Here is a 20331-nt window from a genome sequence, read left to right as displayed (position 1 = left end):
TGCCCACTTTCTCTCCAGTTCCAAATCCTGTTTTAGAAAGAGGAAAGTGGAACCCACTCTTTCCAATGGGAAGACAATTGTTCTGATAAACACTACAGTGTTTTGGGCCTTGGCGTGGCTGAGTGATGTAACAGAACGCGAAATAAATTTGGAGTTTAAAAAAGAAGGATTTGATAGAATCATGCATCTTGTGCTTCTAATGAGTATCCAGTTTAGAAGGATTTACAGCTATGTGCATAATTAATATGAATATAGTGTAAGATAATGGTCTGTTAGAAGCACGTGAAAATATGCTCAACATCATTAGTCATTAGGGAAATGCAAATTAAAACCACAGTGCCAGTGTGATACCTCTCTATGTCTACTAGAATGTCTAAAATTAAAAAGACTGATCACACCAAGTATTGGTGAGGTTGTGGAGTAAATAGCGCTCTCATCTATTGCTGGTGGGAATGTGAAATGGAGCAAACACTTCTGAAAACAATTTGGCAGTTTCTTAAAAAGTTAAATATATACCTACCATATGATCCAGCCATTGTACTCTTAAGTGTTTACCCAAGAAAAATGAAAGCCTATGTCCGTACAAACACTTGTACATAGATTGCTCATAGAAGCTTTATTTGTAATAGCCCCAAACTGGAAACAACCCAAATGTCCAAAGAAAGGATAAGCAAATTGTGCTTATTTGTTGGATAAAGCCATACAATGGACTATCACTCGGCAATAAAAAGAATAAACTGGGGCCAGCCCTGGGGCTGAGTGGTTAAGTTCACATGCTCTGCTTTGGCGGCCCAGGCTTCACCGGTTGGATCCTGGGTGCGGACCTACACACCGCTCATCAAGCCATGCTGAGGTGGCATCCCACATAGACCAACCAGAATGATTTACAACTAGGATACACAACTATGTACTGGAGCTTTGGGGAGGGAAAAAAAGCAGTAGGATTGGCAACATGTGATAGCCCAGGGCCAATCTTCTTCACCAAAGAGCATACCTTTAAAAAAAAAAAAAGAATCTGGGGCCAGCACAGTGGCCGAGTGGTTTTCATGTGCTCTGCTTCGGTGGCCTGGAGTTTCACCGGTTTGGATCCCGGACACGGACATGGCACTGCTCGTCAGGCCATGCTGGGGTGGCATCCCACACAGCACAGCCAGAGGCACTCACAACTAGAATATACAACTATGCACTGGGGGGCACTGGGGAGAATAAGAAGGAAAAAAAGAAGAAAAAGAAGGTTGGTAACAGATGTTAGCTCAGGTGCCAATATTAAAAAAGAAAAGAACTAACTGTTCATACGTGCAAGAACAAAATAATTATAGTGATTTAAAGAAATCAGACAGAAAGTTGAGAGACTCTTTGGAATTAGATTCAAATAGTAGCAGTAGGAATATGGAAAGGAGAGGAAGAATTTTAGCATTCCTTCCAAGATAGAATTGGCGAGGCTTGATTATGGGATGATGGCTAGATGCGCCATAGACTCTGAGCTCTTTCTCTGGCTTGGATTTCTCTTTGTGGCTCCTCACCTATTTGGTGGTAAGGATTATGTGAAAGATGGCCTTCAAGTATATAAGAAATGATGAGCTCATCCTTTAATGCCGATTCTATGAAAGCTCCAAGACCCTCAAGAAGAAACATCCAGTAGGCAAATCATCTCTACTTGCCTGCCTAAGGAAAATAAACGTGTTGTGGCTTTTTAATTAATATAAGAGAACAAAGAGTTGAGGACAGAGAGAGAAGGAAGAAATAGATGGGATACCTCAGGGCAAAACAACAGGGAACCGATATGGAAATCAGCAAACTTTATGCCCATCTTGTTTATTTAATGCCCCTCTTCCTCTGGCATGTCTTAATTTATGTGGTTGGATTTATTTAGTCACTTGATCCAAATTCTCTAATTGCAGCTCATAAGAGGTAGTGTCAGTTGTGTTCAAGGGCACATGTTCTGGAGATTATATTCCCATCTCTGACCTTAACAAATATATAAACTCTCTGAACATCTATTTTCTTATCTGTAAAATGATATCCCCATCAGTTCCTACCTCTTAGAGTTATTGTATCAATAAAGATTAAAAAAATTATAAGGAAGTACTTAGCATTGCTTTTAACTCATGGTAAGGACTCAATAAATTGCTCTTCCTCTTCTCCCCCTTCCACCCCCTTCCTCATTCTTTTTATTATTAGGCATCCACCATATTGTCCATGATTGGAAAACCTTTAATCTCCCAATAAGCCACGAGAAAACATGGTACATTTTATGTTTATTACAGAAGTCATCATAATATCACCTTCATACATCTGACTCATTCTCTCCCAAGTGATTTATTTACATATACTATTTTATTAGGCTTTCTCTTCCATGTTGTGAAAAAAAAGAGCATGGCTTAGTGATGAAGAAAAGAAAGAGAAATTTAGTGACTTTGGTCCTGCCCATGTTCCAATTCCTATTTGGTTTAAGGCAAGTAATTTGAATTTCTTACACCTACATATCTTCAACTGAAACAAAAATGAAATATCATAATCACATAGGGATATTAGACATTTCTAAGTAAAAAGAATACAAATTTTAACACTATTTAAGTACAGAACTTCATAGAAAGCTAAGTGGGTCACGTAAGTTTCGTATATTTCTGTAGATGTGACACTAAGCACTAAGAAACTCATGAAAATTCATTGATATACTAGCTTTAAAAAAGAGTTACTTGACTTTCCTATCTAGTGTGTTTCTATTACATGTTATTAATGGAAAATAGACCACCAATTCAAATCCCTGGTTGCATTCGTTTCACCAGTAATGACTACTTTTCATTTTAAGTCGGCAAGATTTTTCTTGTCTTGTTTCAGGCTTTGTGGATTTGTCCCTCCATGATCAGGTCCACCTTCTGGAATGTGCCTGGCTAGAGATCCTGATGATTGGTCTTGTCTGGCGCTCCATGGAGCACCCAGGAAAGCTCCTATTTGCTCCTAACTTGCTCCTGGACAGGTGAGTGACCCGGCTGTAGCTTGAGGGAAGCACATCCTTTGTGATCACCAGTTTGTGCCTGAAACCCCTTGATTCAGTCCTCCATGAAGCGTCTAAGAACTTTATCAGATAGGTTTACTTTACAAATGGATGAATTCAGGTGATGTAGGCTGTTTGAGTTCACAGAAAGCTAAGGGTAACTTTTGCTAGATAGCTCCCCAGATTAGTTCCATTATTTCTAAAATGTATCTGTATATCTACACACATATATATATGTATGTAAATGTACACATATGTATATGTGTGTGCATTTATAAAACTATGAGCTGTAATTTTATAACTCTACCTTCATCTTGTGTTATACAAAAAATGATGAATGACCTTCCTTTAATCAAAATATACTTTGGCCCATGTACATCCAAACTACAGCAACCGTTTTGTTACCTTCTCCAATTTTCCCATCAGTAAATGAGGAAATTTGACCATCCTTCTGAAGGCCACTTCCAGTTCTATGAGCTCAGAAAACTTACTGGCTTATTTTTAGAAAATGAAGATTTCAGTTTTCCAATGTGCTACCTTATTTAATGTATTCTATTTTGGTTGACTTGGAATGTGAGTCCTATGGTTCTTTCTTTTGCAGTGATTGCTCACAATAATAGAATTTAGACATTCTTCAACAGCAGCTACCACTGACGGAGTCCCTACCCGGTACCAGCTGCTGTGCTAAATGCTTTACATACATGATCTCATTTAATTTTCACAGCATTCCTAGGAGCCTTATCAGTCACATTTTATAAGAAAGGATGCTAAATTTTAGAGACATGCTGCTACTTACAAAAGCGTTGAGCTAGCCAGGATCTCTATAGTGTTCCTTCCCTTCCCTTCCCTTGTCCTTTCCACCTCTTTCCTCTGTTTCCCTTTGCTTTCTTCTTTCTTTTCTCTTCATTCATCTACTCCTTCTCTTCTTTCTCCTCCTCCCCTTCCTCATCCTCTGGCCCCCAGTACATAGTTGTAGGTCCTTCTGGTTGTGCTTTGTGGGACGCTGCCTCAGCATGGCCTGATGAGCAGTGTCATGTCTGTGCCCAGGATCCGAACTGGCAAAACCCTGGGCTACTGAAGTGGGGCATGTGAACATAACCACTCGGCCACGGCACTCGCCCCCAATTTCTCGTTTTAATTTTCTTGTGTTACAGTGGTGTGCTTCTGTGACCAAGTTATAAACATTTGCAGGTGAAAATCTTAGACCTTTTTTTTTTATTATTTTTGGAGGAAATTCCTACAATGTTTCACTGCTACAGGTTGGAATATGTCTTCAATGTTTAGGTTTTTTGGACATTCATACCTGAACTGATCTGCTCCATGATTTACAACCTCACTCAATCTATCTTCTTGGTACACACTTTCAGAGAACAGTCATCAAATCATTGCATTTTGAGTATGAAAGGGTTTGTGACCTTACCTCACCCCCAATGAGCTCATTTTGCCCATGAGGTGATATTGGCTAGGATTTTATCAGCCACCTGCTTCTCTTTCTTTTCCACACACTCTTAATGTGGTTAATTTTCTCTCCTATGTTTAACTGCAGTGTGAGTGACTAAAAGTTCTCATCTCTATCCATTCCTGCCTTCTGAAACTCCGGATCTGAAGTTCCTGCTACCTCTAGATCAGTATTTCTCAATTTCTGCACTGTTGACATTTTTTGGCCTGATCATCCTTTCTTGTGAGGGACTGGCCTGTCCATTTTAGGATATTTAGCAGCATCTCTGAACTCTCCCTACTAGATGCTCGTAACACCTCCATCCTTAGTCATAACAACCCAAAGTATGTCCAGACATTTCTAAATGTCCCCTGTGTGTGGTGGGAGGAGAGGCACAAAATCGTCCCTGGTTGAGAATCGCTGGTCTGGATTTGCCTATTTCAATGTCTATAAACTCTTCAGACTCACCATATCCCTCACTGAATACGTTATCCTCCTCATCAATTTTTTTCCTTTTCTTTTCTCCTTTTCTTTTCTCCTTTCTATTAGTGACATCAGCATTCACCTAGACACTGAAGTTATAAAGTTTAAATTAACCATGGATCCCACTTCCCCCCTCACCAGATTATCCAGATAACCATCAAGTCAGTTCTGAAATCCATACTTGGCCTTTGTCTCCCTTCTTTTGCCCTAGCACAGGTCCTCATGGTTCCTTCTCCAGATGATTGCCTTTCCACTACTGTCTCTCTTTCTCAGCCACTGCCCGTCTTTCCTTCAGTCTAATCCCCACAGTGCTGCCAGACATTTCTTTCTAAGGCAGAGCTATGGTCCTGATGCTTCCTGACTCAGCTTTCATTGGCTCTCTCCATTCTTCAGAAGGTACTGTCTAGACTTCTTATCTTGATAATTATGAATCCCTATTGCAAGTGTCACAGACACAAACATCTGTGGAGCCGGTCAGACGATGTAACGAGGAAGGCCAGAGACTGTGAGTCCAAAAGGGAGTTCTGGGGATTAAGTGAGCCTGGTGAACTCTTGTGCAGGCTGAAAACACCTGGGGACCAAATTCAGCCAGAGAACTATGAACATAACTTCACATTTCAAGTTTTACTTTCACTGCTTCTGAAAGGCCCTCTACCTTCAGGATTCCTTGTCAGAATCTTGTGACATTCTTTAGGGCTCACTTTGGACGTCACTCGTCCATAAAACCATCCTTCAAACTCTCTCCTCATCAGACAGAAAGTAGTTTTTCCTTTGTCTAAGTTCTCATTGGGTTTATTTGCTCTTCTCTTAGTCTCATTCCATCATATGCAGGTTATGGTTGTATGTCTTCTCTTCCCTTCCAGCTCATAAACTTCTTATGAGCAGGAACCAGATCGTGTTCCTCTTTTTGTTACCTCCACTGTATAAAGTCTTCCATGATTCCCAGTAAATGTTTGTTACTTGCACTGGCCAAGGTCACCTGGGCAGAACATGGCAAGGTCCGGAGAATCCACATCTTCTGATAGTCGTTGCAGCTGTTTTTGTCATCAATATCACTCACATCTTGTTCATTGCCACTCATCAATTTCTGGCTAAGTCTCTTATAGATTTTGCAGAAATTAATATCTGTCTGTTTTGGAAGCATTTTTTAAATTATTCAATGTATTTGGCTTATGCTTACAATTCTGCTTATACTCCACAAACTTGTTATGCAACTTTTAAATTCTGAATGAGGGTAAACAAAGGATCCAATTTTTTCCCACAACTAAACCCACTATTGAGTAAAATCCTCAAGATCTTAATACATTTAAGAACACTTACATCCATGTTAATAATTAGAAAGGTATATAAATAAGCATAAATTATATAAAATATTAAAAATATGATCTATCATATAAAATTTTCTATACTTTTCTAATTATTAACCTGCACTTAAATATTATAAAATTTCAATATTATTAAATTATACTCTTGGTGTTAGAGGATAACTACTTTTGATGACATTGATATATTCATAACAGTAAAAAATATTGTGCCCAGCAGCTCATTTGAAATTTTATATATCTGGAAGATTGCTTTTGAGTGATGGCTGAGAACATTCTTAATGTTTTTGACTTACAGGCTCCCAGTCCCTTTGATAAAATTCAAATAAACTGATTACCATAAGTCGCTCTGGTCTTCTTGTAGTTCTTTTCCCATCATCTGGTACATAGTAAACATTTTTGTACCAAAATGTAGAAATCCGTGAATGTCAAAGCTAAGTGTTTGATTGAGAGCTGGTGAGCAGAAGATGAGTGTCAGCTTCATCATTTTTATTATATCTCAGGCTTTGTGATACCAGCTTTGAAAAGTCAGCCACCTCCATAGGCTGTTTACCCCTGCACATAAGCAGGGAAAAGAGAAAGCCAGGGTCCCAAGTAATGCTGTCATCCATGGATTACCAATGTTCTTAACTGGAGTCAGGGGTTTTTTTGGGCTTGATATCGATGTCCTGTTCTCTCAACCTTTCTTTGCAAACCCAAGCATTTGTGCCTTCCAGGGCCATCAGGAGGATAGCATTTACCCCAGTCTTTCCTTGTAATTGCTCACATGTTAGTACTGGCAAGTGGGGGTTAGTGATTATAGGAATATAAAAGCCTGCTGGGTTGCTATCCCACATTTGTGAGCAGAGGACATGTTTCTCTCTTGCATCTATTTAAAAAGACTTATTACTTGATTTATTCCCTGTTGACAACCCATGATATCTTGATTCTGGTAGTTTATAACTTTCCTGGTAGTCATATGCTTGAAGGCTAATTTTATCCTTACCATGCTTAGCCTACCCATAATTTCCAGTTTTTCCCTGTATCTTGCAACAGTGAGCTCCAAGCACTTAATGCAATCATCTCTTCCTGTGAAACCCAAGAAATAAAGGTTGTTATAGGTATAAGAAAGATCCCAGTAATTTCTCTTGGGGTGTGTGTGTGTGTGTGTGTGTGTATTTTACAAGAGGAAAGTTAAAGATAATAAGAACGCCTGTGAAAGTAATCAGGAAATGGAGAAAACTCATTTTCCATTCTAGCACCTAATCCTTTGGTGTGTTTTGGCACCAGAAAACACAAAATATGTCCTCTGTGTCAACTAGGAATGCACTTCTTCGTTTAGTGCTGATTGAATGCTCATGCTGGAAAAATATGGACTGAAGACAGAAGCAAAAGTGTTCAACATATATGGTTCCTTGTGGGGTGTCTGTTTTTGCAGGAGTAGAATTGACCCTCGCTGGAAGGCCGAGGTGATGTTAGAGGAAACAATGTAAATTGCTTGTTCAGGAAGACCATCCAGTTTCCAAGGGCCCGTCTAATCCTGTTTTGCTGGCACTATCCGTGCTAACAAATTCTGAGAAATATTTGTGGATTTCTCAGTGGAGCCAAAGCAGTCTCTTTCGACTCCTGTTCACTCTCAGAGAAAAAACTATTCATCCATTTGAAAAGCAGGGCTTAATTCAACAAGCAGAATACTCTCTCTCCTGAGCATCTGGCCAGAGGGTTGTTGGTCTAGCTCTTTCCATCTCTCCTGCATCAGGAGGCTTTGCCTGCAAGAAATAGTACTAGACAACAGAAAGTTCTTTTACTTGTAGGCGTGGAATAGGAATAAGTTCTCTTCCTTAAGAGAAAAACAGGTTGCTGCCCTAGAGAGAACATTTTGCCTCTTCTACTAAATAGCAGACTGTTTTCAGATGAGGCACTCATTTTAAATGGAAAAAAAGTCATTTTCTAGAAGCAGGAGCATTCTCATTTTAGATTATTTATTGAAAATACTTCAGGAAAAAACCCCATGAGAATAAAAACATGCCAATAAAACAAAGCTTCCAGCAATGCTTTTATTGGCCATTTTTTGCTGTGTAAAATGATATAAATTCTTCACAAATTCTTTTACTTGGAAGATTAAAAAAATAAAGTTCTGAAATAAGTTGATGAATTCAGAATGTAATCCTTCCAAAGGTTTCTTGGGCATGAAGAGAAGGACCTCCCTTTATACTCTCTTTTCAGATTTCTCCCCTCTGAAAAATGTGTGTTACACTGAAGGGGGTGTTGTAGTATCTGGGGGAGCAGGTGGCTGGAGGGGAGTGAGCGATCTACCCCCCAGCAAAGTCAGTCCTGGGGAGGAGACAGTTCCAGTTACTCCAGTAGCTTTGCTGATTTCCCTCCATAAGTTTCCAAGAGTGCTATGGTTTGTGTGCCTGTTTGCCCTATTCATATCTCAAGAACTTGGCTCATAAACTTTTTTCACTCTACCTTATAGAATTGAATGAAAGACGGGAAGAAAGGAAGCCAACATTTATTTAACTTCTTTAATGTGTACAGTAAGTGCTGGGTTCTCTTTGACACCATATTGCCCTCATTGTACAAGAATACAGGTAGCAAAGGATTTTACTAGATCCACTGGTTCTTTCCACTTCTGACCCCTAAATCACTCAATAGCAGATACCAATTGATTGACTCTTAAAACTCTTTGGTTTGGTGTTCTGACAAATCCTGGGAGTATGAAACTAAACTGTAGAGGAGAAAAATTGAGGCCAAAAGAAAGGAGAAATTTGCCAAACTGTCATTATTACTGCTTTCTGATTGAAAATGAATCACAGTATTTATTGGACTAAAAATCAGTTGCGTTATATACTTTAAATGGGTCAGTTATGTGATATGTGAATTACATCTCAATAAAGATTTTAAACACACACACGCACATTTAGAATTTCAGGAAAAGTCAACAGGACCATCAATCATGAAAGTGCTTATAGGTGTTCTGTTGGAAAAAGATAAAAAACAAAACATTCAAACTAAAATTTCTCCTTAAAAACAAAAGCAATTAAATAGTGCTATGTTATAAAGCTTGCTAAGCCACAAGTCTAACTCCTTGAGAAGAATAAGCCTGTAAACAGAATCCACTCAATATAAAATCACTCCAGAGGGAGAGGCATAATTCCAACCAAAGAATTAATCCTATATAGGAGATTGATTAGACTTTTCTTACATTTTTGCATACCACATTAGTTTTGTATTTGCCATATATTATTAATAATTAAACATCAGCTTAGTTGATTTAAAATATAATCAAAATAATATTTTAACAGTTTAATTCTAAATTATCTTAATATTATTCAAGTCACGCATGCTACGCAGGGATAACCAAGTAACTCTGCTCTCATATCTGCTTTCATCACAGCTCCATAGCCAGTGTTGGAAAGATCCTCATTTATTTTAATGAGTGCCATTAAAATCCAATGATAAAGGGAGTTGACCAACTTCAAGTCTGTGTGAGGATGGAGTATAAGTCAACTCAATAGATATATATTAAGTACCACCGTATCTCTAGGGTTCTGCATGATACTGGAGGACATAGAAAGAGAGATATGTAAGAGGCAGACTTATTTTCAGGGAATTTTCTGTCTGGTGGCAGAGTCAGATTAGTAAACAAAGGAATGTAAGCTAAAGCAAGATATTATAAGCAGACCCCCACCACACCCTACATTGTTCGTGTCTAGTTTATCTTCCTTCATCGCTTTCTTTTTTTAATTGAAATACAACATTAAATTAGTTTCAGGTGTCCCACATAATAGTTCCATACATGCGTATATTGTAAAATGATCCCTGCAATGAGTCTAGTTAACATCCATCACCAAAATTGTTACAATTTTTTTCTTGTGATGATAACTTTCAAGACTTACTCTCTTAGCAACTTTCAAATATACAATAAAGTATTATCCACTGTAGTCACCATGCTGTACATTACATCCCCAGGACTTATTTATTATTAAACTGGAAGTTTGTACCTTTTGCCTATCTTCACCCCCCAATCCTCACCTCTGGGAATGACCCATCTGTTCTCAGTATCTGTGAGGTCACTTTTTGTTTTTTGGGTTTTTTCGGATTCTACATATAAGTGAGATCATATGGTATTTGTCTTTCCATGACTGACTTTTTTCACTTAGCATAATGCCCTCAAGGTCCATCCATATTGTCACAAATGGAGAATTTCATTAATTTTCGTGGCTGATAATATTCCATTGTATATATATATGTGCCACATTTTTTTTTATCCATTCATTTCTCAATGGATATTTAGGTTGTTTCCATGTCTTGGCTATTGTAAATGATGTTGCAATGAATTTGGGGCTACATACATCTTTTCAAATTACTATTTTCATTTTCTTCGGATAAATACCCAGAAGTAAAATTGCCATATAGTATAATTGTTCTATTTTTAATTCTTTGAGGAACCTCTATGCTGTTTTCCACAGTGGTTGCACCAATTTACATTCTCACCAACAATGGATAAGGGTTCCCTTTTCTCCACATCCTCATCAACGCTTGTTATTTCTTGTCTTTTTGATAATAGTCATTCTAACTGGTGTGAGGTGATATCTCATTGTGGTTTTGATTTGCATTTCCCTGATGGTTAGTGATGTTGAGCACCTTTTTATGTACCTGTTGGCCATCCGTGTGTGTTCTCTGGAAAAACGTCTATTCAGATCCTCTGCCTATTTTTTAATCAGATTTTTTTGTTTTTTGCTATTTTGAGTTCTTTATACATTTTTGATATTAACTTATCAGATATATGATTTGCAAATATTTTCTCCCATTTGGTAGGTTGCCTTTTCATTTTGTTGATGGTTTCCTTTGCTGTGCAGAAGATTTTTAGTTTAATGTAGCCCCACTGTTTATTTTTGCTTTTATTGCCTTTGCTTTTGGTGTCAAATCCAAAAAGTCATTGCTAGGAGCAATGTCAAGGGGCTTATTGCCTACCTTTTCTTCTAGGAGTTTTATAGTTTCAGTTCTTATGTTCAAGTCTTTAACTCATTTTGAGTTAATTTTTGTATATTGTATAAGATAGTGATCCAGTTTCATTCTTTTGCATGTGCCTGTCCAGTTTTCCCAACATCATTTATTAAAGAGACTGTCTTTGCCCCATTGTGTATTCTTAGCTCCTTTGTCAGAGATTAGGTGACCATAAATGTGTGAATTTATTTCTGGGCTCTCGATTCTGTTCCACTGATCTGTGTGTGTGTTTTTATGCCAATACCATACTATTTTGATTACTACTTCTTTGTAATATAGTTCGAAATTAGGGAGCAAAATGCCTCCAGCTTTGCTCTTCTTTCTCAAGGTTGCTTTGGCTATTCAGAGTCTTTTGTGGCTCCATACAAATTTTAAGATTATTTGTTCTATTTCTGTGGAAAATGCCATTGGAATTTTGATAGAGATTGTATTGAATCTGTGGACTGCTTTGGGTATATGGATGTTTTAACAATATTAATTCTTCAAATCCATGAAGATGGAACATTTTTCCATTTATTTCTGTCTTCAGTTTCTTTCATCAATGTCTTATAGTTTTCAGTATATCAGGTCTTTCACTTCCTTGGTTAAATTTATTCCTAGGTATTTTATTCTTTTCAATGCAAATGTAATAAATGAGATTGTTTTCCTAATTTTTCTTCTGATAGTTCTTAGTGTATAGAAACTCAACTGATTTTTGTATATTGATTTTTTATCATGCAACTTAGAATTTGTTAGCTCTAATAGTCTTTTGGTGAAGTCTTTAGGATTTTCTATATATATAATATCATGTTATCTGCAAATAGTGACAGTTTTACTTGTTTCTTTCTGATTTGGATACCTTTTATTTCTTTCTATTTGAAAGAATTGCTCTGGCTAGGGACTTCCAATACTATGTTGAATAAAAGTGGTGAGAATAGACATCTTTGTCTTGTTCCTGATCTTAGAGGAAAACCTTTCAGCTTTTCACCACTGAGTATAATGTTAAGTGTGGGCTTGTTATATATGGCCTTTATTATTGGGGTATGTTCCTTCTATACCCACTTTGTTGAGAGTTTTTATCATAAATGGATGTTGAATTTTGTCAAATGCTTTTTCTGCATCTATTGAGATGATCATATGATTTTTATCCTTCATTTTGTTAAAGTGATGTATCATGCTGATTGATTTGCAAGTGTTGAACCCTCCTTGTATCCCTGGAATAAATCCCACTTAATCATGGTGTATGATCCTTGTATTGCTGAATTAGATTTTCTAATATTTTGTTGAGGACTTTTGCATCTATGTTCATCAGGGATATTGGCTTGTAATTTTCTTTTCTTGTAGTGTCTTTGTCTGGTTTTGGTATCAGGGTAAAAGTAGCCTCATAAAATGAGTTTGAAATATTTCCTCCTCTTCTATTTTTTGGAAGATTTTATGAAGTATTGGTATTAATTCTTCTTTAAATTTGGTAGAATTCACCAGTGAAGCCATCTTGTCCTGGCATTTCTTTGTGGGGATGTTTTTGATCACTGATTCAATCTATTTACTAGTAATTGGTTTGTTAAGATTTTGTTTCTTCACAATTCAGTCTTGGTATGTTGCATGTTTCTAGGAATTTATCCATTTCTTCTAGATTGTCCAGTTTGTTGGCACCTAATTCTTCATAGTATTCTCTTATGATCGTTTGGATTTCTGCGGTATCAGTGTCTATCAATTTCTAATGGTTAGGATTCTAAGTGAAAATCAACCCCTGATTTGTACTTGCATTTATAAACTGATTCACTCTTGACATTTCCATGCTAGCAAAACTATACTCATTATACATTTATCCTGCCTGAAGTATACTCTAACATGGACAACTCTAAAAGTGAGATGATTCCATATGTTGGTCCTTTGGGGCTGGCAGGAGGGCAGCAGGGGTTTTGGCAGAGGTTTATCAAACTCCCTGGTAGATGGCCACGATTTACACATCTTTGAAATATTACTTATGTTAAGGTATTATTACTGCTTGGATATTTTCCTATGATAACAGCTCTTAATTTTATGAATGGATAGAGGTTTGCCTTCAAATAAAATGAAGTAAGTATGTCTATTTCCATTTCTTGTTGAAAGTTGAAATTGTCTTTGTTGTTAGTGTCATGGTTGTATGCCCTTATGATCTATAATTAAGTTCTAATCTCTTCTTTGGTGTTATTGACTTCTCCCTGTGGGCTCCTAATCCAAAGAATAAGGATGAAATTTCTCTTCTGATGCATCTGGAGGCATTTTTAAGTTATTAAGTGTTCTTGGTTGTTATTTTACATGTGTTTTTATTTTATCAAATGGAAAAGAGATGTAAAAAACACACTGTCGGAATTTTCTTTGGTCTTGTACCAACAGCAGAGAATCAGTTTCTTAACTTGTTTACAAATTTACCACTTTCCATTGGCACATTTTCTAAGATCCATCATGGCTTTATTGTTGAAAAATAGGATGCAACAAACATGCTACGATGATAAGGAAAGGTTACTTCATACTCCTGATAAGAAAAGAGCTTCTCCTGTATCTCCAAGTTTGGTCAGGACAAGCTTAATGCTGTGTGCAGCTGGGCCTGTGACTGGATCTATCTTAGTCTCTGAGGAGAGCGGAGCCTGAGCGAGCACTTAGTCCAGTGTGGGTGTGGCTTGGAGTGCCGTGATGAAGAAGGTTTTAAGGTTTGTGTTCTTGGTAATGAATAGGATAGCAATGATATTAATATGAATTAGGAAGACAGGAGAAAGTGTAGGTGTTGAGGAAATCTGATGTCTTTGTCCTTATATGTGTTGGCTTTAAGGTCCAGGGAGGATATACTGGAGGCTTGTCCAGCAGAAAGTTAGAGCTCAGAAGAGAGATGGAGATAGAAAGCTGGAGACGAAAGATTTGAGTCATCTCAATAGTTAAAAGTGTAGCATGAATGTGATAAGTAGGCAAGACAGTGGAGAAAGAGGTGTCCAAATGATGAGGGGAGATCCCTTAAAAGCCTGGCTTCTAGAGTTGTAAGTAGAAAAGAATCCCAGCCTAGGGTTAAGGCAGGGTTGTTTGAGAGGTAGAAGCACAAAGTCTCTGATTCCAAGGCAGGATGGCTTTCAGCGAAAAAGGATGCTGAATTATGCGAATACTTCAGAGAGGTGGGAAGGCGTAAGAAGGAAGGGACTAAGAAATTATTAATTAAGGAGTCATTGTTGTCCCTAGAGAGAACACTTTTTGTAAAGAGGCAGTGAAAAAACCCAGAGCATGGATGTGTTAAATGAAAGTATGGCGTATGAAAGAGAAAATGGGTGGGAACAAATAGAGAAAGGAAATAGAAACTAGCTTTTTGAGATGTTCGGTAGTGAAAAGCGGTGGAGCTCTAGTTCTTGAGAGCAACAGCACCAGGGGGAAACTGGCATCCTGCTTCCATCCAGTGATGTCCAATGGGAAATTTTCTAGCGGTCTTATTAACTCATGGATTTTTGTTTTTTCTGTGTGTATTAATCAATTGAATTATTAGCCTTTTTTGATACTCAAATTGTCCCATCTTTGGCTAATGAGAGCTCCTTCATGTTGACTTTTGTGTCATTTTGATATAAGCAATTAGTCTTTGATGCCTCCTTGCTGAATAACACAATAACGTTTCCCAACCTCAGTATATATTTCCTGCCCCAGAGCTGGAATGAACTATTTCTACCGGGGCACTTACTCGTTTCAGAGAAATTGGTATTCAGAACTCAATCTTTTTTTTCTTTTTGAGGAAGATTAGCCCTGAGCTAACATCCATGCCCATCTTCTCTACTTTATATGTGGGACACCTACCACAGCATGGCTTGACAAGTGGTGTGTAGGTCTGCACCCGGGATCTGAACCAGTGAACCCTGGGCCACTGAAGAGGAGCATGAGAGCTTAACTGCTGTGCCACCAGGCCAGCCCCTGGAACTCAGTCTTGGTACTTGATGTGTTCACTACTTTAGAGATGCCATTGCTTCTTGGCCTTTTCAATAGATAAAGTTGGGATACAGCCATGCATTGCCTAACGATGGTGATATGTTCTGAGAAATGTGTCGTTAGGCCATTTTGTCGTTGTGTGAACATCATAGCGTGTCCTTACACAAACCTAGATGGTACAGCCTACTACACACTTAGGCTGTATGGTACTAATCTTATGGGACTACCATCGTGTAAGTGGTTTGTCTTTGATGGAAACGTCATTATATGGCACATGACTATATAAGCAAATTTGAAATGAAAATATAAATTATTTCATACTTATATTTTCAATGCAAATCTTGGTTCCTAGCAATATTAATGTAATTACTCATTTGATCATCTGACATTATGTAAAAATAGTTTTAAAATAATAATACCAGTCTTTCAACTAGCAGTTAGACCATTGCATATAGTTGAAGATTTCTAAGTAGCTCTGTTTTTTCAGCTATATTCCACTAAGAATGGAAAGTCAAAATATTGTATTTTACAGACATTTGAAATAACCCTTCTCTCTGAGGTTACGTCCCCAACTTAATATAGAGTAAGAATCATTCAACTTGATTTCCATTTTTATATTTTTTATTTAATTTTTTGAATATGCAAAATATTTGTTTCCAAACTCAAAACTTTATAAGCAGATATATTTAAAGAGCCTAACATTCATTACCAGCCCCTCCATTGGATGCCCCCGTAATGCCAAATGTGAATCAAAATTGGGAGGGAGGTAGATATAAGTATGTGTGTATGTTTGTATGTCATCATATCCCCACCCCATACACAAAAGTGAAATATTATATATAATATTCTACATATTGCTTTGGAGGTTACTACCTGTATGTGTGTAAAGATCTTCCTTATTCCTTTTCTTGATTATTTTATATTCCATTGTGTGGAATTGATAGGCGTGTATCTTCTTTCCAATCTTATGCTACAAACAACAACAAAATAAAGGCCACAATAAATAATTTTGTGAATAAGTCACTTGTATTTTTCTCAGTCTGTCTTTTTGATAGATTCTTAGAAGTGGGATTACTAAGTCAAAAGGTCCCTGCATACATCATTTTACTAGATATTGGAAAATTGACTGCTGATGATGTTGTGTCATTGTGCTTTCCCACCAGCCATGTGTCAGAGGGCCTGTTTCTCCACAGCATCTCCAAGAGAATATGTTGTCAAACTTTTGGATTTTTGCCAATCTGATAAGTAAGAAGTATCTCAGAATAGTTTTAATTCCATTTTCTTTCATTTCTGAATGAAACTGAGCATCCTATTTACGTTGAAGGGCCTTTTCACTTCTTCTTCTGTGAACTGTATATTCATATTTTTGTCCATTTTTGTATTAGTTTCTTTTCCCTTGATTTTTAGGAGCTCAGTATATGTTAGAGATAAACTAGCTTTTCTCAATATAAATTGCCAATATCTTTTCTCAATTTCTCATTTGAATTTAAACTGTTTATGGAAGATTTTGCCACGTGAAAAGCTTTTGTATATTAAGTTTTATAGCAGAAATATATTAACTTCTTATTTTATTAGAAGGTTTTTCCTGCCCTCAAGTTATAGTCATATTCACTCCTGCTTGCTTTTAGTACTTTGAGGTAATATCTGTAGCCAATCTTCCTCTTTTTTTTGCTTGAGGAAGATTAGCCGTGAGCTAACATCTGTGCCAGTCTTCCTCTATTTTATATGTGGGTCACTGCCAAAGCACGGCTGACAAGCAGTCTAGGTCTGTGCCCAGGATCTGATCCCATGGACCCAGGCTGCCAAAGTGGAGCAAGCAGAACTCAACCACTATGCCAAGGGGCTGGCCTGCTTTTAGTGCTTTTCACTTTTATATCTCGGGTCCATTTGGGATTTGTCCTGATATACAGTGTGAAGTAAATATTGACATATTTTTCCAGATGGCTTTTCAGTTTTCCCAACACTATTTATAAAAAAGTTAATATTTTCTAAAGTGATTTGAGATGTATCCTTTATTACATACTGAATTTCTTTATAAACTTAAGTTTCTTTGTGAAATTTTAATTATCTCTAAGGTTTTTCTGAGTCAATACCACATAGTTTTGTTTATAGCAGCTCCAAACTGTGTTTGAATTCTGGTCAGGCTCTCTCTCCAGTATTGTCTTCTGATTTTTCAGGGTTCACAGGTGATTTTTCCTTATTTCTTTTCCCATGTGACCTTTAGAATTAACTTCATAAGAAAATTTGTTGATAATTTTATTGGAATCATGTTAAATATAAATTGATTTAGAGATTTACTAATGTCTTTATGAAGGTGAATCTTCCTATCCAAGAATAATGTCTGCCTTTTCATTTGTTCAAATTTTTGTGTCTTTCAGAAGTGTTTTCAAGTATCCTTAAATATATTTTCACATATTTTTAAGATTATGCCTAGCTATTACATACATATAAAATACGTAAGTATAAATAAATATACATATTGTATATATGTAGATAGTTGACATTTGCATGTTATTTTTATAGTCTACCACTTTACTAAATTCTCTTATTATTTACAGTTGTTTTTCCATTAATTTCCATGGGATTTCCTAATATACAATCATATCATCTGCAAATAGAAATTGTTTTACAAACTTTTTCTTTCTATCCCTAAGCATCTAAATGTTTTTTCTTGTCTAATTGCATTGCATAATACCTCTGACACCTTGGAAAAATAGTGACAATAATGGACACTATTTCCTTGTTTCTATCTATTCATGTTACAAGAGTTTCTATGGATTTCTATATTATTAGGTGTTTTATCAGGAATGAAAGTTATTGCCATTTTTGAATCAAAATTGATGAGAAAATTTGTTGTGAAAATTTCTTTTTGTGTAGTCTTTACAAGTTTTTGTTATCAGTGTTACACGTCTCATAAAACTAGTCTGGGATTTTTCCTTCCTTTTCTATGCCCTGGAAAGCAACACTGGGGTTATTTGATTGTGAAAACTTAAAATTTTGGTAGAATTCCCTTTTGAAGCCATCTGGACCTGGTGGCTCCCTCAGAGGGGAGCTCTCTGGAAACTTTAAATTCTTCTGTAGTAAATGATCTCGTTAGACTTTCTATCTCCTGGAGTCAGTTTGGATATAGAAATCTGATAAAGTTCTCCATTTTTATTGCATTGAGTTGGACAAAGTAGTTTCTGATGAGTTTTTAAAATTTTTTCTGGTTTAATAGTTACTTCTACCTTATAATTTATTTTGTATATTTATCCTTCTTTTAGAAAACTTAGGTCAGCTAGTGGTTTCCTATTTTGTCAATTCTTTTCCTCCAAGAGGTAGCTTAAATTTTTATTAGTTCTCCTGGTTTTCTACTTTCTAATTTGTTATATTTTTAGCTGTATTATGTCATTCCTTTTGCTTTTAGTCAGTTAACTTTGTAGTTCTTTCTCATTTTTGAGTTGATATTTAATTCATTTATTTTATTTCATAATATACATAATTAATGCAAATAATTTTCTCAAAGCTCTGTTTTAGTTATGTCCCATAGATTCTGATATATCTTGCTTTCATCATCATTGTTTTCTAAAAATTCAACAATTTCATATTTTATTTTCCCTTTCATTCAAGTGTCGTTTAATAAACGGTTTAATTTTCAGGGTCAAAGGGCACTTTTTTTTGTTTTTCAGTTTCGTTATTAATTAGCATTTTTTGCTTTGTGATCAGAGAATCCTGCTTGCATTATTGCAGTTGTTTTTGGAACTTATTCAATATTCTTTGTAGCCTAGTATCATTTCAGTTCTTCTAAATGTTCCATGTGCACTTGATATGAAAGTTTACTGTTAGTAAGATTGAAGGTAAATTATCTGCCTGTGTCTATTTCTCTTCTTATATCTTGTAATTTCTGCTTAATGAAACTTTATGACCTGTTATCTGCTGCATAAGTATTTATATTTGCTTCATCTCTATTGTGCATTATGGTTTTTTTGTATTAGAAAACTTTTTATTCATTTAATAATTTTTATGGATCGAATTTTACCGTTTGATATCATGATCTTGACCCCAGCTTCTTTTTATCTTTACTAATTTAATATACTGTTTCCCATTTTTATTTTTAACATGCAAATACTTTTGCTTTAGGTCTCTATTTTATATAGTCTACAATTGGATTTTACTTTATTAGCCAATCTGAGAACATTTTTAAATAGATGAGTTAAGCCCATTTATATTTATTGGTATAAGCACCATGTTCGATTCAAGTTATGTTATATTATTTTATATTTCCCACATATTAAAGGATCTCTTTTCTTTGCTGTATTTATTTATTATTTATTTTTTGTTTATATTATTTTGTTTTTTAGGAATTTAATATTTTTTTCTGGTTGTGAGATTTATATATATTTAGTCCATTCTTCCTTTAGAAACTGTTCATTTCCTACTACGAGTAGTAGTGAAGTTAGCTGGTAACCTAGCATTCCTCTACCACCCTCCAATTTTAGCCACTGGAATTATCTTAGTGTCAAACTTCATAGTGTTAAATACACTTAAGCTTCTGCTGTTTGATTTGTCAGAATCAAATGATATCAATTGACTCAGTTAATACCTATGAGGTAATCATAGCTAATAATAATTTTCATCACTCTTCCTTTCTCATATTATTTTTATTGCTTATGTATTTATATGTTGTTAGAGCTTATAATACTTAGATGCTCTTTTTTCCCTTTTTTTGTCACCCCAACCCCAAGTTTTAGTGTTAACTTTATCATATATATTTAAAATTCACCCTCAGACTATATGCTAATGGCTCTCTAATCTTTTTTTTAATCTAAATCTTCATTTTTTTTTCAGGTTTTTAAGGAAAGGTTCATGAGAAAACGTCGTTTTTTAGTTTTAAAACGTTCATAATTGTTTTTCTATGTCATTTATGTGAAAAATTTGGTTGTATGCAAAATCTTTGGCTCATACTTTTCCTCAAGTGTTCTTGGATGATTGCTCCATTGTTTTCTAATATCAAATGTTGTTGCCAAGAAGTTGGATGGCAGTCTGATTTTCTTTCCCTTTTTTGTCTTTTTATGTGAATGCCTAAAGTTTCTTTTTCTCATAGACTTAAATTTCAATAATTTTATTAAGACATGTCTCTGTACTGAACATTTTAGGTCAGTTTTCCCAGGTGTGTGGTATATCTTTTGAATAGATAGATT

General features: G+C 36.0%; 1 protein-coding gene across 11 annotated transcripts in view; it reads left to right on the top strand.

Annotated features, from left to right (window-relative positions):
* The window catches only part of ESR1 (estrogen receptor 1), a 346504-nt gene that overhangs the window by 274381 nt on the left and 51792 nt on the right, over nt 1–20331 (top strand). For all 11 annotated transcript variants that reach the window (XM_070489139.1, XM_070489511.1, XM_070489581.1 and 8 more), the window contains one exon: nt 2842–2980. In XM_070489139.1, coding sequence (XP_070345240.1) covers nt 2842–2980 — 139 coding nt within the window. The remainder of the gene's footprint in view (nt 1–2841; nt 2981–20331) is intronic.

The sequence above is a fragment of the Equus asinus genome, chromosome 1 (genome assembly GCF_041296235.1).
Source record: "Equus asinus isolate D_3611 breed Donkey chromosome 1, EquAss-T2T_v2, whole genome shotgun sequence".
Taxonomy (NCBI): Eukaryota; Metazoa; Chordata; class Mammalia; order Perissodactyla; family Equidae; genus Equus; species Equus asinus.
This window is presented reverse-complemented; position numbering and strand designations above follow the sequence as displayed.